This window comes from Ailuropoda melanoleuca, chromosome 1 (assembly GCF_002007445.2).
Source record: "Ailuropoda melanoleuca isolate Jingjing chromosome 1, ASM200744v2, whole genome shotgun sequence".
Lineage (NCBI taxonomy): Eukaryota > Metazoa > Chordata > Mammalia > Carnivora > Ursidae > Ailuropoda > Ailuropoda melanoleuca.
The window spans coordinates 67,297,843-67,324,313 of NC_048218.1; the positions used below are offsets into that span (position 1 = coordinate 67,297,843).

General features: G+C 37.4%; 1 protein-coding gene across 1 annotated transcript in view; it reads right to left on the reverse strand.

The window, feature by feature from the left end:
- OSBPL11 (oxysterol binding protein like 11) overlaps positions 1-26,471 on the reverse strand; it is an 84,695-nt gene that overhangs the window by 40,879 nt on the left and 17,345 nt on the right. Inside the window, exons 2-6 of the mRNA XM_002916768.4 lie at positions 17,683-17,751; positions 7,062-7,237; positions 6,123-6,202; positions 4,345-4,521; positions 1,203-1,404 (exon numbers count right to left, since the gene is read on the reverse strand). Coding sequence (XP_002916814.2) covers positions 1,203-1,404; positions 4,345-4,521; positions 6,123-6,202; positions 7,062-7,237; positions 17,683-17,751 — 704 coding nt within the window. The remainder of the gene's footprint in view (positions 1-1,202; positions 1,405-4,344; positions 4,522-6,122; positions 6,203-7,061; positions 7,238-17,682; positions 17,752-26,471) is intronic.

The window sequence follows — 26,471 nt, forward strand, 5'->3', positions numbered from 1 at the left end:
CGCCCCAGGTATGTGTGTTTCTTTCTAAACAGGAAAAAATTTATATATTACTTACAATTTCTCCAAGGCCCCAGTCCATATTCACAACTCACAACTTATGCCAGTCCATCTCTTCTGAACACCCTCTCCTCGCTCTCTACCCCTAAGCTAATTGGTTTTTATAGCTTTTCCAAGCCTTTCCCAGACCGTTTTCTGTCAGAAGTATTGGTCCATTCATATATTCGCCCAAACCATTTTGTTCCCGTTGTAAACAACACTTCCCGTATTACAGTTAAGTATTTACATGTTCATTCCCAACTGGACTATGAGTTCCCTATGGGAAACATACATGGCTTACTCGTCTATACCTACAACTGACATTAAACATAGTTTATTAGCTTGAAATATTGATTTAAGTAGGCATCCATGAGGATGGAAACCATATTGTATCACCTCAGATCTGACTACGGTAGGGGTGCCTGGGTGGCTCAGTCCACTGAGCGTCCTATTCTTGGTTTCTCACCACAAAAAAGTGAGAATTGTGTGATATGACTGAGGCATTAGCTTTGGTAATCATGTTGCAACGTGTATATGTATCAAATCAACATGCTTTACACATTAAACTTACATATTATATGTCTATTATATCTCAATAAAGAAACATGAGTTTATTCATCTCATTAAATAGAAAAACTCATTTTTTTGTCCTCACATGCAGTAACATTATTTTCCCCAGTAGATTAATTTCAACAAATAAGTACTCTCAAATACTAAATGTACACCTTATTTTTCAAACTGAAAAGTGACTGACAGACTTTAATATCTCTGGGTCAGTATGGATATAATGAACAGCAGACTAAGCCAAAAGTTAAGAAATGGTCCCGATATCTCTATTAAGGTTGACTGGATGAATAACGATGCCACCAATTTTAGCACAAACAAACGAGATGTAGGTTTTGAGTTCAGTTTTCGACATATGGAGTTGAGGTCTCCAAAGAGATATTCAATTATATTAAACATTAGGCCTAAAATCATTTTAGATTCTAAAAAGGACACAATAAGACTTTCTTTAACATTAATGTGATAATTAAAAAAATCAAGAGGCTCGTTGTTTTTTTTTTTTTCTTCTTCTTAAGATTTTTTAGGAGTTAGAATTACAACAAATGCAATCTTTCCATGTTTTGGCCCTTAAGGTTAAATCCTACTCTTAATCTGTAACTTACCTGAAGACAATGAGCCCTTCTGATGCGATGCATGCTGCAACTGGAGAATATGAAAGCAGTCGTTTAAGCAGTTCATAGTTGCCATGGAAGTAGCTTTGAGCATTAAGAGATCCTGGTCCAAGGAACTAAGATGGCCAGAAGCAGGAAGGCATTCAATTCGCCTAATTAAGTCTCTCTGTTGTCCTTCAGCATGAGACATCATCTAAGGAAAACAACAGTTCCGTGTGTCCCACTCATGATTTCTATGTATCACGTATACATACAGTTTCCATTTTAATTACCATACTCAGCTTCTGAGCCATTTTTAGGATATATTAGGCTTAGAAACCTACTTTATGTTTGGCTATTCTGAATTAATGAGCACTATTTAACAGTGCTTATCAATTGTGCAAAAGATGGTAATCTTTGGCAGCTGCACTTTTTCTTTAGAAGCAACAAAGCTCAAAAGCCTTGACAAAACTTTTATTAATAGTATACATTCGTACAAGTCATTAGAAGAACATTCTGGATCTTCTTCAATAGCAGCATTAAATATTTCATTACAAAGTAAATTAGTTCCCAGTCTGGGCTCTTAACCTCTTTCATCTCAGCACCTCTAGTCAGGCTCAATTTGAACCTACATTGAGAATATGATGGTTCTCCTGCTTCCTTTTCTCTAATCTAACTTTCTGGTACCATTAGCCTGATTGTACAGCAAGTGCTGGATATAAACTTTTCAGGTTAAAAGAGTTTAATACACTCTGCTTTGATCAAGAGCTCTGTTTACTTTTCCTAAGAGAGCCAATAGAATAACAATGCTTGATAAGCAACCCAATATTTTTAACTGAAAATTGAATTTATTATGCTTAATTACTCAATTGTGAGCAGAAGGTTCTCAGATTGCCTATCTTTTAGACACTATTTTAATTCACACAGAACCTCTGTAACAGAGAAATTCTTTTAGCTTTCAGAGACACTGTTCCAGATGATTTTTAATACAGTTCATCAGAGGGCTAGTAAAAGAAAGATGTAAATATCCTACCAAACAAATCAGGTGTCGTACATGAAATAGACCCTGAAAACGTATGTCATAGCAATAGATCAAACATTCGCCCTTATCAGAAAAAAAGGTTTCTAAATGAAAGAGTGGATATGAAGATACCTATATGTACGTATTTATACATGCATATACGTATGTGCTTTGTGTGTGTAANGTATGTCATAGCAATAGATCAAACATTCGCCCTTATCAGAAAAAAAGGTTTCTAAATGAAAAGAGTGGATATGAAGATACCTATATGTACGTATTTATACATGCATATACGTATGTGCTTTGTGTGTGTAAAATATTTTGTATACAAATGGTAGGACTAATGTCTAATAATCCAAACTTATGAATAGTACAATCACTCTTGCCAATAGTTGGGCAATATTTATTGGAGTTAAATATAGAGTTAAATAATTTATAATCTATGATCCAACAATTATGTAGATATGTAACCAACAGATATGTATAATGTGTTCAGCTGCACCCGCCAACCTCTAGAGAGGAGAGAGCATGGGCTGGATGATGAATCACCAACAGGGAATCATTCAGTCATGCCTACCTACAGAAGCCTCCATAAAAATCCCAAAAGAGGAGGTTCAGAGAGCTTCTGGTTGGTGAACACTTGGAGGTACTGGGAGGGTGGTACAACCAGAAAAGGCGTGGAAGCCCCAGGCCTTTCCCCCGATATCTGGCCCTATGCATCTCTTGTATCTGTCTGTTCCTGAGTTCTTTATAGCAGGTTGGTCAGAGGCACAGGTGAGAATGTGAACTTGCAAGTGATGTCTAAAGTGAGGGCAGTCTTGTGGGATCTGACACTACCTCAGGTAGACAGTGTCGAAATTGAGTTAAACTGTAGGACACACAGCTGGTGTCCAGAGAGAATTAGAGAATTGCTTGGTGGTGGGAAAACCCCAACAGTTGGTGACCACAGTACAGAACTGTAGAGTGTTATAGCAGAAAAGAAGAGAAACATAGGAGTGTTTTTCCTTTACAGAATGACTGTTAGAAACTATAGATATTCAGACTTGGAGGTATGTGGTAGACATCCCAAAAATTAAAAAAAAAAAAAAAAACCCTATCACTTCAAAAAAAGCCAACAGTATTTATTGCCAATTATAAAATCTGAGCTTTAAAATGAAAAGAATTTTGGGAAACCTTTATCTGTTACCATGTAAGCTTGACAACTGAAATACTAAAAGCCTTTTCTTGAGATTGGTGAGGACGCTAATGAATGGGAATTTCTGACATTGCATGATAAAATAGATCAACATCTACAAGACTTGCCTCACTCTGTGAGATCATATTTTCCAAATGACTGATGCACGGTGTTACAAAATCATGCACAGATTAAAGATACATTCCAAGTGCCAAGACAGACCAATAGATTTTCACGCAACAGCATATGGAAAGTCCATGGATATATATTAGATTCTGCACTGCATCTAACACTTAGAAAATTGCTACTATTAAGTTTTCATGAGTACCAAAGAAGAATAACCACAATTATCTTAAAAGGCAATTAAAATATTCCTCTACTTTCCAATCACATACTTGTGTGAGGCCACTCACTACACAGATTATCTATTAGCTCTACCAAATTTAACTCAGGAATATTTAGAACCTAACAACTAGATCCTTTACTAGCTAGAATCATTTGGTACTCAGTTTGGAAAAAAAAAAACAAAACAGGGAAATGGTGAGATAAGGCAACATCAAGGATTTAACAATTCTGTATTTGTGTATGTTTGAAATTGTCTATACAAATCTTTTTTTTTTTTTAATCACTTGTCTGGCCTTATAGTCTTCTCAGTAGGCTTAAAAACCCTTTTGATCATAAATGTTACATCAAAGGAGTCTGTACTTTTACTTGAGAAATGAAAGATATAGACTGAAAAATGAGAGTGTACCTAGGAAACTTAGAACACCACAGAAAAGAAACTTAGGACATCACATAAAACCAGGGAATATTTATGACTTCAAATTATCTCAGCATAGTAGACAGAAAACATTTGAAGGCCCCAGAAGACACAAACAGGATTTCAATTTTTTGTGTGTGAAAAAAACAAGCAAGTTAGATCATTTTGGCATTTTAATTTGACTTCAATTCATACTTACTTCTCTGACTTCCACAAGATGGTCTGGAGGTAAATGAGCTCTTTTGTTCACTGATTGTAGTTTGGAATGTCCAACATTAAAAAAAGAAATGGTATTTTGACTTGGTCTCCTCTGGGAGATAGGAGAATTACCACTAGACGCAAGTGAGAAGCTTCGTGATTTCAGAGGTGGATTATTCTATTAGACAAAGAAAATCATTCATTTTCCAAAATTCTGGTTAACTCTCACCTATTATATATACACTTTAGCCTTACACATGAACAGATTTAAAAATTAAATTAACCTCAGACTTGACAATTTTTGAAAAATGCTAAAATTTAAGATTCTCAAAGTTTAAACATTTGACACATCCAACAGTAAAGTTGTAATTTATTTAGAAAATTGATTACAAGTTTGTGCTGTCGAGAATATTTTTTCACATTTTACTAATATTAGAACAAGAAATTTCTAATTTCAGATTTCTAAATACCATGACTGAAGCAAAAATATTCAATATAATACATTTTCTAATCTAACATGCAAGTACCTTTAGAACAAACTAATACTTTCTGATCACTGCCAACGACTACAATCTTGCAGTAGGAGTAAAGCTTTTGTGATGAACTTCCTGCAGACTGGGCAGTAGGCCTAAATCACAAAAAACTTTTTAAAATTTACTTATGGGGAAAAAGCACTAGGGGAAAAAGCACTAGGAAAAAAAATTTTTTTTAAAGTCAAGCTATCACCTAGGTATACCTACATATGGAATCCTTCAACTATGCTGCCCAGGTATTAGTTTTTAGGTATCTCTAACCTCAGATTTCAAGTACTGAGACCATCCTCTCCACCTTAAAAAATAAAAAAAAATTCCAAAGAAGATACACAAATGATCAATAAGCATATGGAAAGATCATCAACATTATCAGTCATTAGGGAAATGAAATCAAAACCACTTCTCATATTCCAGGATGCCTATTACAATTTTTTTTTTTTAAAGGGCAGTAACAGGTACTGGTGAGGATATAGAAAAACTGAAACCCTCATACACTGCTGGTGGGAATGTGAAATGGTCAGTCACTCTAGAAGACAGTTTGGCAGCTCCTCAAAAAGTTAAACAGAGAAACATCATATGACTCAGTAATTCCATTCCTAAATATACACCTCAGTGAAATCATGTGTTCACACAAAAACCCAGACAAAAATGTTATTCATAATAGCTACAAAATGGAAACAACCCAAATGTCCACCAACTGATGAATGGATAAACAACATGTAATGTATCCATATGCTGAAATATTATTTGGCCATAAAAAGGAATAAAATGAGACATAAAATGACATGAATGAACCCTGAAAGTATTGTGCATACATAAAAGATTAAAGAATAAATAAAACTGGACATTTAATAATATTTGCTTCTACCTCTGAAAAAAACTATGTGAAGTGTAAAAAGCCAGACACAAAAAACCATGTACTGTATGATTTTATTTATATAAAAGGCCCAGAATGGACAAACCCACAGAAACAGAAAATGGATTAGCGTTTGCCAGGGGCCTAGAAAGGGGAGAATGCAAGTGAATGCTCATGGATACGGGTGTTTTGGAGGGTGATGAAATGTTCTGGAACTAGACAGTTGCGATGGTTGCACAATCTTGTGTATATATAAAACCAACGAAATAGCACACTTTAAAAGGGTAAATTTTATAGTATATGAATAATCTTGCAATTTAAAAATATAAAAAAAATACAATAAAACATTCTTTCCCCCTTTTTCTGTGCTAATATCATGAGTCCACATACCTTGCCAATAGCTTCAGTGTGATGCTGTGTACATATCTGAAGTCTGCTAACCCAATGTTGTCGCTCTTTAGCATCTGTGGCTGATAAAAAGAACCTAACAGTTATTCGCTTTTATATTTATTTTTGGAATACAACTAACTGTCTACAGCATGAAGAACAGATAGATAATTGAAAACCAGGGATTGGTCCTATTCTCCCTAGAGCAAATGTCCCCTATTGGATGGAGGGAGGAAAAAGGCCCAAGCATCAACTCTGTTAAGTAACATAGTAGCTGGATATGGATATTTCAGAAAGAGGATAAATTACATGCAGCTAGGCAGGAATATAAGACTTGACATGTCTTAAGTTTCTCAAAAAATATGCTCTTACTTAAAGAAATAACCTTTATTAAGCATTTAATGTGTACTCAATATTTTCAGGTCTCTTGCAGCAAATCCAGTTAGGGCTAGCATTATACTTTATGTGCATTAATTAAACAAAAAACACAAATTAAATTAACCTAAACAAAAGGTATACTTTTTAAATGAATACGAACATTTAATAAATCCCACCTATGTGTATTAGTTACTAGAAACTTCAAAGAGGGCATGTAAACCAAATCAAGAAAAGGGGTAAAAAAACAAATCCATGGCAGACATAGAAAATACCATTTAAAGAATCTAGCTATGTTTTTAGATTTTTCAGTAGTCAGGGTTTGTCTACACAAATATTTTACAGGGGCCAATTGTAAATACACTTCTTCATTGTGCCACTTGAGAAAGGTTATTTATTAAAACAGATTTCATAAATTCACAAGCAATTCTAAGATTTTTAATATCGTATCTGCATCATCGATGACAGTAGTTTCTGTTTCCAAAACTCAAATGAAAGCAGGGAAGTACATCAAATTCTCAAGGGAAGAAGAAAATCACACTATCAATTCTGGTATCTCGATCATACCTCTGAGTTTATACTGTTCCCCACTGGCAGCATTTACGGTGAAGGTGTGAGAGTCCTCATCACTAGGCGATATTACAGCTCCGGCAAGCTGCAAAGTACCTCTGGGTTTCTGATTTCTAGACTGTTCATTCACAAAGTACTCCAATAACCCAGCTTCATTGTTTAAAACAAAAAACCTGTAATGATTCAAAAAAAGAAAATGTCATAATTTTTAAACATTCCCCCTAGTCAAACTAAAGCAAACTATATTTCAATCACCACATTTTGGAGTTTTTGCTATTAAAAAAATAAAACTCAAGGGGTGCCTGGGTGGCTCAGCCACTTAAGCGTCTGAATTTTGATTTTGGATCAGGTCATGATCTCAGAGTGGTGAGATCCTCTCTTTCTCCTTCTCCCTCTGCCATTAACCACCCGCCCCCTCCCTCTGCCACCACCTACCTTCCCCTCCCTCTCTAATAAAGAAATAAACAAACAAATAAAATTCAAAAGCTGTTCAAGAAGTACTTGGAAACACGAGGCCAAATTTCCTAGCAATAAAGCTTACTGAAAAATTGAATGAATTTAATAAATGACATAAAACCTTCAGCTGATTTGACTTATTTCACTTAGCATTATCTCCTCCAGTGCCATCCATGTCGCAGCAAATGTTGAGAAAAAAAAAAAACCTTCAGCTGAAGGAGAGGCACTTAATATTAAGGGAAGAGGCATACCAGATAATGCAAAAAGGAAACAGAAAGTATCCTTTCAGAGGAAGATTTCTCTCCAGAATCCATTAACAGGGAAGGTAAATTGCCCAAAGACAAATGATAGCAAGAATTTTTACTTAAAATTTACTGGAAACAAATTAAAACATGAACTCTGAGAATAATGCTGGGTAAGAAATAAATCTGATTCAAGATTTAATCAGTGAAATATACAATGAGAATAATGTCAGGGTAGAAAGATTTTGTGAATGTATCATTAAATAGGTCACAACTAAAGATTACTTATCCTGTTTAAAAATGTAAAAGCTGCAACTGGAGATGGAGAAACATAAGGAACTCGAAACTAAATGATGAAATACTGATAAACTTTGGAAAAGAATTTGATGTTATGATTTGGTTCCAGATTAATTACTTTATTCAGATTCCAATTTAAGTAATTCAATAGTTATTTTTTTTAAAAATCTAAAAAGTTTCAATTTAAAAAAATTAATGTTTGGGTTCGGAGCAGTTTGGTATTCTATATGTTAGTGAGTTCTAGAACACTAGACTGTAAGATTGAGTTCAAGGTCCTAGAAGGTATTGTCTTAAGCAACAGGCAACCATATCATATCAAACTGAGAGAAATGAAATCAGCCTTCTCTTCAAGGAAAGAAAAGCTGCTTGAGAAGCAAGCAAAATTTGGAAGTGGCTGCCTGAAAAGGGAGATGGGAAAGCAAAGAACTATTGTTTTTCTTGTTCATCTTTTAGCATGCTTCTGATTCTAAAATTATGTCCCCATATTTTAATTTTAAAAATTAGCATTTCTGAGAGCTTTTAAACTTTCATTTCATTAATTACTAGAAGAGTTATACACTTTTTCATGTATTTATTGACCACCTATAGTTCTATTTAGTGAACTGCTCATAGCATTTTGCCCATTTTTAATAGGGTTATCTTTATTTTCCAAAATATTTGAAGAGATTATTTGAATTAACACAAGATAGTCGCTGACATCATCTTCAATTTCTAAAACATAAGCATCAAACACAAAATGCACATATGAATCTGCTATGGTCCGAACATGTGCCCTGCAAATTCATTATGTTGAAATCCTATCCCCTACGATAACAGTATGAAGACACAGGGCTTTGGGGGAGGTGTTTAGGTCATGAGGGCAGAACCCTCAAGAATGAGATTAGTGCCCTTATAAGAGGGACCCAAGAGCTCTTCCTTGACTCTTTTTCTGCCATGTTCTCACACAAGAAGTCTATGATAGGAAGAGGGCCCTTACCTAACAATGCTGGCACCATGATCTTGAACTTCCAACTTCCAGAACTGTGGGAAATGTTTATAAGCCACCCAGTCTGTAGTGTTTTGTTATAGCAGCCCTAATGGACTAAGAAATGAATCTACTACAAAAAATTCATCAAATAAACAGAAGGGGGGGTTAGTAAGAAAGCAACCTCATCAATATACTGAAAACCACTGAGTTGTACACTAAGTGGGCAAATTGTATGGATTGTGCATTATATTTCAATAAAGCTGTTAACAAAAAGAACGAACAAACAAAAATGGAAGGAAGGAAAGAAATCTCTTTCCACTCTTCTAAATGGTAAGTACAATTCATTTCAAACAGACAAAGGAAAACGGTCTCTTCTCTAAAAGTAGTCAAAGAAAATTCAGACAAACCGTTATGTTTGGAAATCTCAAATTTGCTGTGAATACTATTTCTTATCCCAAAAGCAGTACCACATATTTACAATATGGGAGGCACTCACCTAAATATACAGAAAATAATGGTGAGGAGGGACTGGTAAAATCATAGAAATAACCAATAACTTAACAGCATGGTGTCTATAGTTAACATTGTATTGTGTATTTGAAAGTTGCTAAGAGAGTAGATCTTAAAAGTTCTCATCACGGGCGCCTGGGTGGCACAGCGGTTAAGCGTCTGCCTTCGGCTCAGGGCATGATCCCAGTGTTATGGGATCGAGCCCCACATCAGGCTCTTCCGCTATGAGCCTGCTTCTTCCTCTCCCACTCCCCCTGCTTGTGTTCCCTCTCTCACTGGCTGTCTCTATCTCTGTTGAATAAATAAAATAAAATCTTTAAAAAAAAAAAAGTTATCACAAGAAAAAAATTTTTCTAACTATGTATGACAGATGTTAGCTAGACTTATTGTGATCATTTCATAATATGCACAGATATGAAATCTGTTTTATGTTGTACACCTGAAACTAACATAATATGTCAATTAGCCAATAACTGATCATCTTTTTAATATCAAGATGATACTATGGGCCCACTGCAATAAGAGAGCACTTTGGGCATCTTTCATTATATGTGGATTAATCCAAATGTTCTCCCTTTATGCCTTTTATGGAAAGAAATTTTACAAGGTGTATAGTCTGGAGGTAGACAATCCACATAGTGAGGAAACGTAACAAAGCCATTTTGCCCAGAAGGGTAGTAGACTCTTGATGGAAGTATTTTGAGCAAGTTGGCCTAGCCAACAAACAAAGAAAATGTAGAAACAAAAGTTAAATATAACAGGGAAACAAGACTCATCATGAGCCTTCACATGCAGAAAATTCACCTAAGTTGTTAAAAGAAAATGCTGTTAAGATTGGCAAATAATTGGTTTTTTGTTTTTTTTTTTTTTTGCAATTTCAAAATAATAAAGACTGTCAATTTCGGGAAATGACTAATCTTTGAAATAACCCACAACTTACTGTGAAATATCATCAAAATGCAACTTTAATCTAAAAATATTTTGACTTGGAAGTCTCTTACAATGACAAAAATAAACTTGAGAAGATTTTTGGGAGGAAAGGCAACTGTGAGCCTTATTCTGGCCATGCCAGGACTTTAATGCTGTGCGTCTACAGACTTCTGAGCCAAATGGGAAGCAATCTCACCTTCAGAAATGAAAAGTTAAAGCGGCAGGAAGTGGGTTCAGGAGAGGGTCTTGCTGTTCTGTACTTTCCTAGCGTACCACATTCCAGAAAAAGCAGTTATTTATAGAGTCCATGGTGGATTTCTCCAAGCTACTACAAGCTGCCCTTAGTCAAAACAGAAATGGACTGCAGGGAAATGGTCTTGAATATCTGCCACAGGTGCAGTGCTTTTGTCTTAAGCTACACCTACAGCACATGGACAAGAATGGCTAGGCATGCCAAAGAAACTGAACAACTAAGCCTAGGGTCCTTAAACCTGGTCTTAACCTTTCTGTTCACCTTTGATCATTCAATCTACATGTCTCATGCTGAGGACCCAGTATATCTCTGCTGTGCCAAAGGACCTCTAGTCCAGCTGACATAAAATAAAAATGGAAGTTTTTTTATTTAAGTAGGGCTACAGCTGGGGCACCTGGCTGACTCAGTCAGTTAAGCGTCTGACTCTTGGTTTCAGCTTGGGTCATGTTCTCAGGGTGGTGGGATCCAGTCCCAGGTCAGGCTTCGCGCTCCCCAAAGTTGGCCTGAGATCCTCTCCCTCTGCACCTCCCCCAACTCACATACGTGTGTTTTCTCTCTCAAATAAATAAAATCTTCAACAAAATAATAATAAAGTGGGCTTACAGCACACTGACAAGGTGAGACCTCTCTCTGATGGGGTAAATTGGTAAAAGGTTCTGTGTTCTCACAGTAGCAAACAGGGATGAGTTTACCAGAACTTTCTGGTGCTGCTATAAACTCATCTCTTACACAGCTTGAGGGATTATGTCAGGAGAGGCAGTGCCCCTCCCTACCCTTGAATGTTTGCTTGGATCTTCTAACTCCAGGCAACTGGCCACCAGGATCTTTCTGGTGGGCTCCCTCATGTAATGATAAAACACCTGCCACTTCTTATGGTCTCAAGTTGCCATTCACCTAAAATGCCATCTTGAAACTATACTAAATTTTATGTTTGTGTATGTTTTGGAGCTTTCTTACTCTTTCCCCTTCTGAGAGTTTCTCAGTATTATTCAATATTATATGAATGACAGTTGTTGGATATTGGGGGAGAAAGCTAGACTATCTCCCTTTTAAGATAGAGAACAAAGAATAGTGTTAAAACCAAAGGGACATAAAACTTTTAAAAATGAATATTCTGGGCGCCCCTGGGTGGCTCAGTTGGTTAAGTGTCCAACTCTTGGTTTCAGCTCAGGTCATGATCTGAGTCATAAGGTCAAGCTCTGTGACAGGCTCTGCCCTTAGTGGGGAGTCTCCTTGATATTCTTTCTCCCTCTCCCTTGCCTCTCCTCCTGATCACACTCTCTTTCTCTAAAATAAATAAAATCTTTTCAAAAATTAATATTCTGTATAACATTTGAATATATAAGCCTTCAAAAAATTTCAAAAACTTGAAGTGAAAAATACAACATGAAAAGACTCCCTTAACTTTGCTTTTTTTTTTTTTTTAAATAAAAGATGGGAACCCTGGAGAACTGCCCTTTTAACTTCAATGGGGATGATTCCCTTCTAGGTTTTCATATCCAGCTTTGACCTGCCATATGATCTCTAACTTCCTGTATGTCAGTCTTATTTGGATTACCTAATGTCACATCCAACTAAACACAGCCCGAACTGCCCTCTCTGTTAAACAACTACCTTTTCATCAGTGCTCCTCCTGTTCTTTTTTTTTTTTTAAAGATTTTATTTATTTATGCGACACAGATAGAGACAGCCAGCGAGAGAGGGAACACAAGCAGGGGGAGTGGGAGAGGAAGAAGCAGGCTCATAGCGGAGGAGCCCGATATGGGGCTCGATCCCACAACGCCAGGATCACGCCCTGAGCCAAAGGCAGACACTTAACTGCGGTGCCACCCAGGCGCCCCTCCCGTTCTTTTAAATGTCTGGATATCATTATTTTACAAATTATGCCCCATTTTCAAGTTGTTTAAGGTAGGAAAGAAAATTCAGCTCCTGTTATTTTATCGTACCCAAAAGCAGAAGCATCCAAATGACATGTGAACTAGAAGCAGCATGATGATAATGTAAAAACATAGACTTTGGAGTCAGACCTGTCTGGGTTCAAATTCCAATATTATCATTTTTTAAGAAGTTTAAAACCAACAGTGATATACCACTTTACACCTATCAGGAAGGCTATTATAAAAAAAAAAAAAACACCAAAAAACAGAAAATAACAACTGTTGGTGAGGATGTGGAGAAATTAGAACGCTTGTGATGTGGCTACTATGGAAAACGGTATGGAAATCCCCCCAAAAAATTAAACACAGAATTACCATGTAATCCAGTAATTCCACTTCTGGGTATATACACAAAAGACATGAAAGCTGAGACTTGAACAAATATTTGTATAGCAGTATTCACAGCAGCATTATTCACAACAGCCAAAAGGTGGAAGCGCCCCAAGCATCCATTGGCAGATGAACAGATAAAGAGTATGTGGCACACACATGCAACAGAGTAATAAAATCTTAAAAAAAAAAAAAAAAAAAAAAAGGATATTATCCAGCCTGAAAAAGGAAGGAAATTCTGACATATGCTACAACATGGATGAACCTTAAAGATACTAGCTCAGTGAAATAAGCCAGGCACAAAAGAACAAATATTGTATGACTTCACTTATGAGGTACCAAGAGCAGTCAAAGCAAAGTAGAATAGTGGTTGCGAAGGGTGTGGGAGAGGGAGAAATGGGGAATTATTTTTTTTTAAAGATTTTATTTTTTTTAAAGATTTTATTTATTTATGTGACAGAAAGACAGCCAGCGAGAGAGGGAACACAGCAGGGGAGTGGGAGAGGAAGAAGCAGGCTCCCAGGGGAGGAGCCTGATGTGGGGCTCGATCCCAGAACGCCAGGATCATGCCCTGAGCTGAAGGCAGACGTTTAACGACTGCACTACCCAGGCGCCCCAGAAATGGGGAATTATTATTTAACGGGTACAGTTTCAGTTTGAGAAGATGCGAAAAGTGCTACAGATAGATAGTGCAGAAAAAATGAATGCATTTAATGTCACTACACTGCACACTTATACATGGTTAAAATGATAAATTTTGTTTTGTGTATATTTTACCACAATAAAAAAAATAAAAGTCTAATCCCTCTTCTCCACAACTACCAATTCTACCCCGGCTTTGCTCATTACTGACTGCCTGTGTGACCTTGGACTGGTTATTTAAACTCTCCAAGGTCCCAGAGAAGTTTGAGAATCCTGCACAAAATAGGCATCTAAACATAAATTTGTTTGCTGCCTCCAAACCATCCTAAAAGCTTAATCACTACAAGTATTTTAAAAAGGCCAAGGCAGGTGAACAAGTAATTATAAACCTAATATAACAGTAACTTTAGTCTATTGTCAACACTTTGATGAAGTATTGGGGAAACTGAACAGCTACACACAAAAAGAATGAAACTAGACCCCTTTCCTACACCACATACCAAAAACAAACTCAAAATGGATTAAAGACTTAACCATAAGGCCTGTAACCATAAAACTCCTAGAAAAAAACACAGGTAGTAAGCTCTTTGACACTGATCTTAGCAATATTATTTTGGATCTGTCTCCTCAGGGAAGGACAACAAAAGCAAAAATAAACAATTAGGACTACAACTAAAAAGCTTTTGCACAGTGAAAGAAGCCATCAACAAAATGAAAGAGCAACCTACTAAATGGGAGAAGATATTTGCAAATGACTTATCCAATAAGGAGTAACCATCTAAAATATATAAAGAATTCATAAAATCCAAAATCAGAACCAAACAATCCACTTAAAATGTGAGCAAACAACCTGAATAGAAATTTCTCTAAGGGGCGCCTGGGTGGCACAGCGGTTAAGCGTCTGCCTTCGGCTCAGGGCGTGATCCTGGCGTTATGGGATCGAGCCGCACATCAGGCTCTTCCGCTATGAGCCTGCTTCTTCATCTCCCACTCCCCCTGCTTGTGTTCCCTCTCTCGCTGGCTGTCTCTATCTCTGTCAAATAAATAAATAAAATCTTTTAAAAAAAATTTTAAAAAAAAGAAATTTCTCTAAAAAAGACATATAGGGGTGTCTGGGTGGTTCAGTCAGTTAAGCATCTGCTTTTGGCTCAGGTCATGATCCCAGGGTCCTGGGATCAAGCCCCACATCAGGCTCCCTGCTCAGAGGGGAGTCTGCTTCTCCCTCTGCCTCTCCCCGCTGCTTGTGTGCACTCTCTCTCTAAAGGATAAATAAAATCTTTAAAAATATATAAAAAATAAAAAGACATACACAGGGCGCTTGGGTGGCTCAGCTGGTTAAGCATCTACCTTCGGCTCAGGTCATGATCCCAGGGTCCTGGGATAGAGTCCTGCATCAGGCTCCCCACTCCACAGGGAGTCTGTTTCTCCCTCTTCCTCTGCCCCTCACCCCTGCTTGTGTGCACTCACGCATGCCCTCTCTCTCTCTCGCTAGCTCTCAAATTAATAAAAAAAAAATTTTTTTTTTTAAATAGATGGCCAACAGGCACATGAAAAGATCCTAGTACCACTAATTATCAGGGAAATGCACATCAAAACCACAATGAAATATCACCTCAAACCCGTCAGAATTGCTAGAATCAAAAAGATAAGAAATAAAACATGCTGGCAAAAATGTGGAGAAAAGGGAACCCTTGTGCACTACTGGTGGGAATGCAAATTGGTACAGCCACTATGAAAACCAGTATGGAGGTCACTTAAAGATTAAAAGTAGGAAAACAAAACTGGAGGTATCACAATTTCAGACTTCAAGGTATATTACAAAACAGTAACCAAAACAGTATGGTGCTGGCACAAGAGCAGACACACAGGATCAATGGAACAGAATAGAAAACCCAGAAATCAACCCACAGTTATATAGTCAATTAATCTTCAATGAAGGAGGAAACAATATACATATAACGGGAAACAAGACAGTATCTTCAACAAATGGTGTTGTGAAGACTGGACATCTACATTCAGAAGAATGAAACTGGACCACTTTTTTAACACTATTTACAAAAATAATTCAAAATGGATTAAAGACTTAAATGTGAGACTTGAAACCACAGAAATCCTACACAAGAGCACAGGCAGTAACTTCTCTGGCATCGGCCATAGCAACATTTTTCTAGATGTCTCCTGAGGCAAGAGAAATAAAAGCAAAAATAAACCACTGGGACTACATCAAAATAAAAATCTTCTGCACAGCCACAGAAATACTCAACAAAACCAAAAGCAACCTACTGAATGAGAGAAGATATATACAAATGATACATCCAATAAAGGGCTGGTATCCAAAATATATAAAGAACTGATATAACAAGTGCTGGCGAGGATGTGGAGAAAAAGGCACCCTCTTGCACTGGTGGTAGGAATGCAAACTGGTACAGTCACTGTGGAAAATAGCATGGAGGTTCTTCAGAAAATTGGAAACAGAACTACCCTATGTTCCAGTAATTGCACTACTGGGTTTTTACCCCCAAAATACAAAAACACTAATTCAAAGGGATACATGTACCCCTATGTTTATTGCAGCATTACTTACAACAGCCAAATTATGGCAGCAGCCCAAGTGTCCACTGACCTATGAATGGATAAAAAAGAAGTGTACAAACTGAGGGCTTGGAGGGGGGGGATTGGGAAAGGCCGGTGATGGGTATTAAGGAGGGCACACATTGCATGGTGCACTGGGTGTTACATGCAAATAATGAATCGTGGAGCATTACATCAAAAACTAAGGATATACTGTATGGTGACTAACATAATAAAAAATTATTATAAAAAAAGTGTACATATACATACAGTGGAATATTATGGCCATCAAAAAGAATGAAATCTTGCCATTAGCAACAACATGGATGGAGCTAGAGAGTATAATGCTAAGTGAAATAAGTCAGAGAAAAACAAATACTATATGATTTCATTCAAACAAAACAAAACAAAACAAAGAGCAAGACAGACAAACCAAGAGATAGACTCTTAACTATAGAGAACAAACTGATAGTTACCAGAGGAGAAGTGGGTGTGGGTGTGGGTAAAATAGGAAAAAAATAAAAATTAAAATTAAAAAAATAAAAACAGAACTACCATATGATCCAACAATTCCACTTCTAGGTCTTTATCTGACAAAAATGAAAACACTAATTTGAAAAGACACATTACCCTATGGTCATCACAGCATTTACGATAGCCAAGATATGGAAGCAACCTAAATGTTTTTTTTTAACTTTTAAAAAAATTTATCTAAAGTCAATTTAATTAACATATTCTGTATTACTACTTTCAGAGGTAGCTGTCTTTTGATAGACAAATGGATAAAGAAGATGTGGTATAGATATACTACTAAGCCATAAAAAAGAAAGAAATCTTGCCATTGGGGACTTCATGGATGAACTTAGAGGGTATTATGTTAACTGAAATAAGTCAGACAGAAAAACAAATACTGAATGACTTCATTTATGAATGTAATCTAAAAAACAAAACCAACAAACAAAACAGAAACAGATTTATTGATACAAAGAACAAACTGGTGGTTGTCAGAGGAGAGGAGGAATGGAAGGATAAACAATATAGGTAAAGAGGATTGAGAGGTACAATCTTCCAGTTATAAAATAAGATAAAAGGATATAATGTCTGGCATAGAGAATACAATCAATAATACTATAATAATTTGGTATGGTGACAGATGGTAACTAGCCTTACTGAAATGACCATTTTGTAATATACATAAATATCAAGTTACTATGTTGTACACCTGAAACTAATGCAATATTGCATGTCAATTACTCTTCAATAATAAAAATATTAACTTCTGAAGCATTCGGAGGGTACCACCTGGACAGATGTCAACTCCTCTCACCCTCTAAAAAGGAGAATTCATCGGACTTTAAATAACTGTAAATCCTTCTCTAAAAGGTTCCCCATCCATGTTTGTACAGAAGTAATATCAGAATATAAAATTATCAGCCCCACTTCCGGTCTCTTAGGAGGGATGTAATACAGAATAATCACTTACCTGTACTGCCACCCAGTGACAAGGTTGGTGTACTTCATTAAGTAGCCATAGACATTTTCCATGTGATCACTGTTGAAAAAGATCAGAATGCACCAAAGGCAATAACAATTAGAAGAAATACCAGGAAGTTAACTGAACAGTTTTAAAAATAGCTGTAGACACATATGCGTTTTACAAATGCCTCAAACTTTCTTCAGAAGTAAGATTTATAGGTTAACAAAGAAGTACTTAATCCCCCAAATTTGATATCCACAGGCCTTTATTTTACCAGATTTCTTCAGAACAAGTATAAGCCCCTGTAAGTTATTATATAATGTTTCAAATATGAAATCATTATAGAAATATAAAAATTACATAAATATAAAACAAATATACTTTAAATATAATTATAAATAAAAATAGTATAGAACAATTCAATACTAAAGAAATAAAATAGTTTTATGGTTCTAGAAAAAAAAAGGTCTCTAAACTGAATGAATACTGCTTCTTCACTCTGGTGGGACACACAATAAGAGACCAATCTGTTCTGTCTCTGATTCCTAGGGCTTCCAAAATGAAGGTTCTGGTTTTTTTGTTTTTTTTTTAAAGATTTTTATTTATTTATTTGACAGAGAGAGAGACAGCCAGCGAGAGAGGGAACACGAGCAGGGGGAGTGGGAGAGGAAGAAGCAAGGCTCCTAGCAGAGGAGCCTGATGCGGGGCTCGATCCCAGAATGTCGGGATCACGCCCTGAGCCGAAGGCAGGCGCTTAACGACTGAGCCACCCAGGCCCCTTGAAGGTTCTTTTTGATGAGAGTGTGACACCTCACTCCCACTCCACCTCAGACAGGTATGAAGCAACACTCTGTGAGTTTTACCATTGGAAGACTTTATCTGAGGCCTTATTACAACTGAGTTTCTTAATTTCCTGCCCCATTTTTTCACTTATTACACATCTGTTCTGCTATAGTGGTTCACAGAAAATGCAATACCTCATTGATATTTCTTTTCCAACATTTTAAGGTTCCTTATACTTACGAAAAGTAGAGTGAGACATACACTGACATATCTTGTTGATATATTCATTTTTTATTCATAATTTACATTAGAATTCCCTTAAAACTCACCTGAAGTTTTAATTTTAAACTATAAAATGCAATGGATAGTCATCATTAATTTTCTTTACTATCCCTAAGTCACAGAGCATACCTGGTAAAATTTCAGCTAACCAGCATAAAGGAAACTGAAAGTGTGAGGCAACTGGCAACCTTTAAAACATAGAAATATTAAAGGCAAAAAGCAAGGAAGAGCTGACACGAAGTTCAAAACAGATTTAGATTGATCTCAAGGACAAAAATGGCTGAAGATAAAGACCCTCTCACGAAAATGAAATGAACAAACTGATTATAAGATTCTAGTAGCTATTACTAGGGAGTGAGTAGGGGGATGCCTCAGGAATAAACTCAATGTTGAGTGTCTTTCCAATCTCATTTTTTCTAAATGCTTGAAAATAAAGATCAAATCTAAAAATAAAGAACTGATCCCATGACTATGTTCTTTTTTTTCCTATATTTTTCTTTCATTCCAAGGCTAGCAAGCAATAGTATTTATTAAGTGAAACTACTCAAGCCCTTTGGGTTTCATAAGGTCACTAATCTCAAGAAGACAAAGGTTGTCCACTTCTAAAATGCCAACCCAAAGTTCTGACAGTTATGTTATGTCATGTTAAAACTGACAGTACCAGCTGAATTCTCATTTCAACACTTTCTAGCGCCCATATCTAGAAGAAAGGATTCTTCTCTGGAAACCCAGCCCCTTAGAGGTTTTTGCTAGAGTTCTTCTAGTTGCAACCCCAGGTCACAGTAAAGCTATTTCTTTCAGTTCACTGGTACTTAAAAAAGCATGAAGATATTTTTCTTGTCTGGCTCCCACATCTTTCCCAAGCTTCAGGCTTAAACAGTTCTTTGGGGTCACAGGAATCCCAATGCTCATGGATTTTGCCCAAAAATAACCTCCCAGAGTTCTTCCTCTGTTTTAGGTATTTAACACACACCTCAGCTTCTCTCAACTGTTTTTGCCCTCAAAACTTATTCCTTCACTTACATGTGGACTCTAAAAATAAAAAATAATTTTTTAAAGAATTATTTTATTTTTAAGTTATCTCTACACAAAATGTGGGGCCTGAACTCACAACCCTAAGATCAAGAGTTGCATGCTCCACTGCCTGAAACAGCCAGGCACCCCAAAAATAATTTTTTAAAAAAGAACTCATAGATACAGAGAACAGACTGATGGTTGCCAGGGGTGGAGTAATAAGTAAAACGGATGAAAGTGGTTAAAAGATACAAACTTCCAGTTATAAGTCCTGGAGATGTAATGTCCAGCAGAGTGAGTATATTAAAAAATACTATATTGCATATTTGAAAGTTGCTAAGAGAGTATATCTTTTTTTTTTTTTTTGAAGACTTTATTTATTTATTTGACAGAGAGAGAGACAGCCAGCGAGAAAGGGAACACAAGCAGGGGGAGTGGGAGAGGAAGGAGGAGGCTCCCAGCGGAGGAGCCTGATGCAGGGCTCGATCCCAGAACGCCAGGATGACGCCCTGAGCCCAAGGCAGACACCCAACGACTGAGCCACCCAGGTGCCCCAAGACAGTAGATCTTAAAGGTTTTCATCACAAGAAAAAAAAAAGTGTAATATGTATGGTCATAGATGTTTACTAGATTTATTGTGGTCATCATCTCACAATGTATACAAATATCAAATTAAGTTGTGTACCTAAAACTAATATAATGCTGTATGTCAATTATATCTTAAGAAAAAACTTACTTGTTCATTCTAACCTGTATCTTCATAACCTGAATATTTACTTACTTACTTACTTATTTATACACATTCTGCATCAATCCACAAAAGCCTAAGGTGCCACATAACCTGAATTAAATATTTCTTCAAAGTACCAAAATATTCATAATTCACCATTTTTGGTTTTCTGGACCCTTATAATCTAGTTTCTACACCAAGCCTCCATAACTATGACTATAAGGATAGAATAAAAACATTACACCTCAGTTATAGTTCAATTCCTCTGGTTCTAGGACAATTATATTCTTTAAATGCATAAGTGAACTGTGGAAAGAATCCTTCTTAAAACCTCAGTATATATCTACAACTGAAAAAAACAAATAAAAATTTCATTTCTAGGGGCACCTGGGTGGCTCAGTCGTTAAGCATCTGCCTTTGGCTCAGGGTGTGATCCCGGAGTTCTGGGATTGAGCCCCGCGTCAGGCTCCTCCACGGGAAGCCTGCTTCTTCCTCTCCCACTTCCCCTGCTTGTGTTCCTTCTCTCTCTGGCTGTCTCTGTCAAATAAATAAATAAAATCTTTTAAAAAAATTAATTTCTAAGTAATGGAAGATAATGCCTCATCTCACTTACCTTTGTCCAGTCCCTCTTATTACTAAAGGTAATCCTCATTTTGGTCACACCTAAGTTATTTCTATCAGTCATTTAATAGCTATCAATAAATTTTTAAGGCCACAATTCCAATAGCAGCATTCCCGAAATAAAATCAAAGTATAGCCTTATACTTCACAGTAATGTTTTATGTTCTATTTTTAAATGTTAATATTTTGTTGATGCTTGTATCTAAAGAGTTACCTTTCTCACAAAAATTACAACGGCGATATTGATATGGCATGATACTCAAATGTGCAATTAATTATAAACTGCCTGCCTGCTTTTACTTCATGAAACAGACATGCGAGGCTGCAAAGAATCAACTTATGAACACCCTATTCTTTGAAAGGGCTGGTTGGCTCTTGTCCTTCCCCTTCCCCAGACAGTGCAACCAGCAGATGTGGAACAACTGTGCCATCTGGTGGCCAGTATAAAGAGCTTTGTGAGTGAGCCCCTTTGTTCACTCTTCCCTTTCTCCTTTTCCCTCCTTATAACTGACTCCTCATGTACTACCTTTAACTCTTATGCTTTGCTCCCATTTAAAATAAGAGAATTTTGAAGAGGTAAGATGGCAGAGGATTAGGGAGACCCTAAGCTTGCCTCCTCCCTCGAACACAGCTTGATAAATAGCAAATCATTCTGAATACCCAAGAAATCAATCGGAGGTCTTGGAGAACAAAGCTGTACACCTACAAACCAGAAAAACGAATGTAGGAGCTGGAATGTAGGAGCTGCAGAGAGTTTGTGAGGAAAAAAGAGCCATGGGCGGTGCCCAGGGGAGGGCACCGTGACAGTGGAAGGAGCATCAAGAGAGGAGGAGGAGAGAGAAAGCATAGGAAAAAAGAAAAGAAAAAAAGAGTAAAAACACACGCAGGGGATTGCACAAGAAAACTATTCCCCAAAACCACTGATAGGGAAAAACCAGAGAATTACAACACTGCCAGTTTTCTATAAACAGTGAAGCGTGATTCTGAAGTTTCCAAAGTCTGAGACATTGCTGGGTTTGCGCTCTAGTGGGAGAGCAGAGCTGAGCCCCAGCAGGAGGCAGCCTGAGGATTTCCCCCAGTCACACAGGGAGAAGTGGTACCCCAGCTTGGAGTGCATTTGATAGAGGTGACAGGGCCTCCCCGTGGGCAAAGGGCCCTGCAGGCACCATCAAGCTGTCCCACTCACCAGCGCGGAACAGCCTCTGACTTAGGGCTGCAAACCCTGGCACCAGCTGCGCATTGTGATCTACCATAAACTCCAAACTGCTGAGAGATGGCACAGCTGTCTCCTGCGACAAGCAGGAGATATGGCATGATATTGTGGCACTGGCTACAATACAGGGAGACCCTCCCCCAGAGGATCAGTGCCGGTCTGTGCCCCAGGGGTTGAAACACAACCAACACCTGAGATAAAAACACAGGAGTACTGCACCGTTTGGCAGGAGGACAGTTAGGACACAGACAGGGTGAAGGCGGGGATGTCACAGAAACCAGTAACACAGACAGGGTCACTGTTTGGGCATCTGTGAGGGCTAACTGAAGAGGGGTGGCACGCATTCCCTGCTGTGGAGAGGAGAGAACAAGTCAAAGCCATTCCCCCATTCCCAGCTTGATCCATCTCAGTGAGCTAAAGAGCTCCACCAAGTGGAGAACTGAGCCACTACATCAAGCCCCACTCCTCTTTGCCGTGCAGGAGCATCTCCACTATGGCAATTCCACCTGAGAATCAGAGCAGCGGGGGCCCCCCCCCAAAAGACCAGCACAAACTCCCTTACACACAGAATCTACTGATCACAGAGTGCTGCAAAGCATCAGAGCTAAGGGAAACAGAATCTAGCTTCCTTTGGCTTTTGTTTCTTGTTTTATTTTGTTTTTGTCTGTTTTTGTTTGTTTGGTTTTTTGGATACAGGAAGAGCAATTTTTAATTTTTTAATTTTATTTTATATACATATTTCTTTAATTTTTAATTTCTTTCTTCTTTTTCTTCTCTTTCTACCTTTTTTCTTTCTTAAAAAGATTTATTTAGAGAGACGGAAAGAGAGAGCATGAGCACAGGAGGGCAGAGGGAGAGGGGGAGAGAGAATCCTCAAGCAGACTCCCCACTGAGCACGGAGCCCAGTGCAGGGCTTCATTCCAGGACCCTGAGATCATGACCTGAGCCAAAATCAAGAGTTGGCCGTTCAACCCACTGAGCCACCAGGCCTGGGCCCCTACCTTTTTTCAGTCGAGCTTTTTTTAACAAGCAGACCAACATACCTAGGATCTAGCTTCCTTTATGTATTTTTTTTCCTTTTTCCTCAATTTTTTAATTTTTATTTTTTTTAATTTTCCTTTTCTTCCTCTCTCCAAAACGACAAGACAGAGGAATTCACCTCAAAAGAAAGAACAGGAAGAAACAATGACCAGAGATTTAGTCAATGTAGATGTAAGTAAGATGTCTCAACTAGAATTTTAAAACAACAATTATATGGATACTAGCTGGGCCTGGAAAAAGCACAGAAGACTCTAGAGAATCCCTTACTGCAGACATTAAAGAACTAAAATCTTTTCAGCCAAAATTTAAAATGCTGTAACCGAGATGCAATCCCAAATGGAGGCTATAAAAATAAGGATGGACGAATAAGAGGAGCAAATAAATCAGTGCTATAGAAGGTAAAATCATGGAAAATAATGAAGCTGAAAAGAAGAAGGAAAGAAAGGCAATGGACCACAAAGGTAGACTTAGGGAACTCAGTGACTTACTAAAATATAGTACTATCTGTATCATAGGAGTTCCAGAAGATGAAGAGAGAGGGGAAAGGGGGCAGAAGGTGTATTCGAACAAATTATAGTTGAAAATTTCTCTAATCTGGGGAAGGATACAGACATCAAAATCCAAGAAACACAGAACTCCCATTAAATTCAACAAAAGCTGACCATTGCCAAGGCATATCACATAGCCAAATTCACAAAATACAGACAAGGAAACCGAGTCCTGAAAGCATCAAGGGATTAAAAAAAAAAAAAAAGTCCTTAAAGAAGGGAAGACAGATCAGGTTTGCATAGATCTATCCACAGAAACGTGGCAGGCCAAAAGAGAGTGGCATGAAATATTCAACAGGCTAAATGGGGAAAACATGCAGCCAAGAATTCTTCATCCAGCAGGGCTCTCACTCAGAATAGAAGGGTTAGGGACAAAGTCCTTCCCAGACAAACAAAAACTAAAGGAGTTCATGACCACTAAACTAGCCCTTCAAGAAATATTAAGGGGGGGACTCTGAGTGGAGGAAAAAAATGACCAGAAGCAACAAAAACTAGAAAGGACCAGAGAACATCACCAGAAACACCAACTCTACAGGTGACACAATGACACTAAATGCGTATCTTTCAATAATCACTCTCAATGTAATTGGACTAAATGCTTCAATCAAAAGACATAGGGTATCAGAATGGATAAAAAAACAAGCTCCATCTATATGCTGCCTACAAGAGACTCATTTTAGACCTACAGACATCTGCAGATTGAAAGTGAGGGATGGAGGGGCATCTAGGTCGCTCAGTCAGTTGAAGGTCTGCCTTTGGCTCAGGTCGTGATCCTGGGGTCCTGGGATCAAGCCCCTCATTCGGCTCCCTGCTCAGTGAGGAGTTTTCTTCTCCTCTCCCTCTGCACCCCCCCCAACTCTTGTACACACTCTCTCTCTCTTTGCGTTATCAAATAAATAAATAAAATCTTTAAAAAAAAAAAAAAGAAAGTGAGGAGCTGGAGAACCATCTATTATGCTAATGAACGTCAAAAGAAAGCTGGAGTAGCCATACTCAGTATCAGACAAACCAGATTTTAAAACAGAGACTGTAACAAGACATGAAGAAGGGCATTATATCATAATTAAGGGGTCTATCATTCAAGAAAATCTAACAACTGTAAATATTTATGCCCCCAACTTGGGAGCACCCAAATATATAAATCAATTAATAATAAACATAAAGAAACTCACTGATAAAAATAACAGCAATAGTAGGGGACTTTAACACCCCACTTACAACAATGGACAGATCATGTAAGCAGAAAATCAACAAGGAAATAATGGCTTTGAATGACACACTGGGCCAGATGGACTTAACAGATATAGTCAGAACATTTCATCCTAAAGCAGCAGAATACATATTCTTTTTGAGTGCACAAGGAACATTCTCCAGAGAGATCACATACTGGGTCACAAATCAGCCTTCAAAAGTGCAAAAATATCAAGATCGTATCATGCATATTTTCAGACCAAAACTTGAAATCAACCACCAGAAAAAATTTGGAAAGACTTCAAATACACGGAAGTTATAAAAATTCCTACTAGGACGCCTGGGTGGCTCAGTCGGTTAAGTGTCTACTTTCCGCTCAGGTCATGATCAAGTACCACATCAGGCTCCTTGCTCAGCAGCGAGTCTGCTTCTCCCTCTGCCTGCCACTCCCCTGGCTTGTTCTGTCTCTCTGACAAATAAATAAATAAAATCTTAAGGAAAAAAAAAAAAGGAACATCCTACTGAAGAATGACTGGGTTAACCAGGAATCAAAGAAATAAAAACATACATGGAAGCAAATGGGAATGTGGCAGTCGAAAACCGTTGGGATGCAGCAAAGGCAGTGCAAAGAGGGACATATACTGAAATACAGGCCTACCTCAAGAAGCAAGAGAAGTCTCAAACACACAATCTTACCTTATACCTAAAGGAGCTAGAAAGAGAACAGCAAATAAAACCGTAAGCTGGCAGAAGAAGGGAAATAATAAAGATTAGAGAGGAAATAAATGATAAAGAAACTAAACAAAACAAAAACAGAAGAACAGATCAACGAAACTAACTGCTGGTTCTTCAAAAGAATTAGTAAAATTGATAAACACCTAGCCAGATTTACAAAAAGAAGAGAGAAAGGACCCAAATAAATAAAATCACGAAGGAAAGAAGAGAAATCACAAGCAACACCACAGAACCACAAAGAATTATAAAAGAATACTATGAAAAATTATATGCCAATAAACTGGGCAACCTGGAAGAAATGGAGAAAATCCTAGAAACTTACAAACTACCAAAACTGAAACATGAATACAAAAATTTGAACAGACCCACAACCAGCAAAGAAATTGAATCAGTTCTCAAAAATCTCCCAACAAACAAAAGTCCTGGGCCAGATGTCTTCCCAGGGGAATTCTAACAGACATTTAAAGAAGAGTTAATACTTACTCTTCTCAAACTGCTCCAAAAAATAGAAACAGAAGGAAAACTTCAAATTCATTCTACAAAGCCAGCATTACCTTGATTCCAAAACCAGACAAAGACCCACTAAAAAGGGTAAGTATAGGCCTGATGAACACGGATGCAAAAATTCTCAATAAAA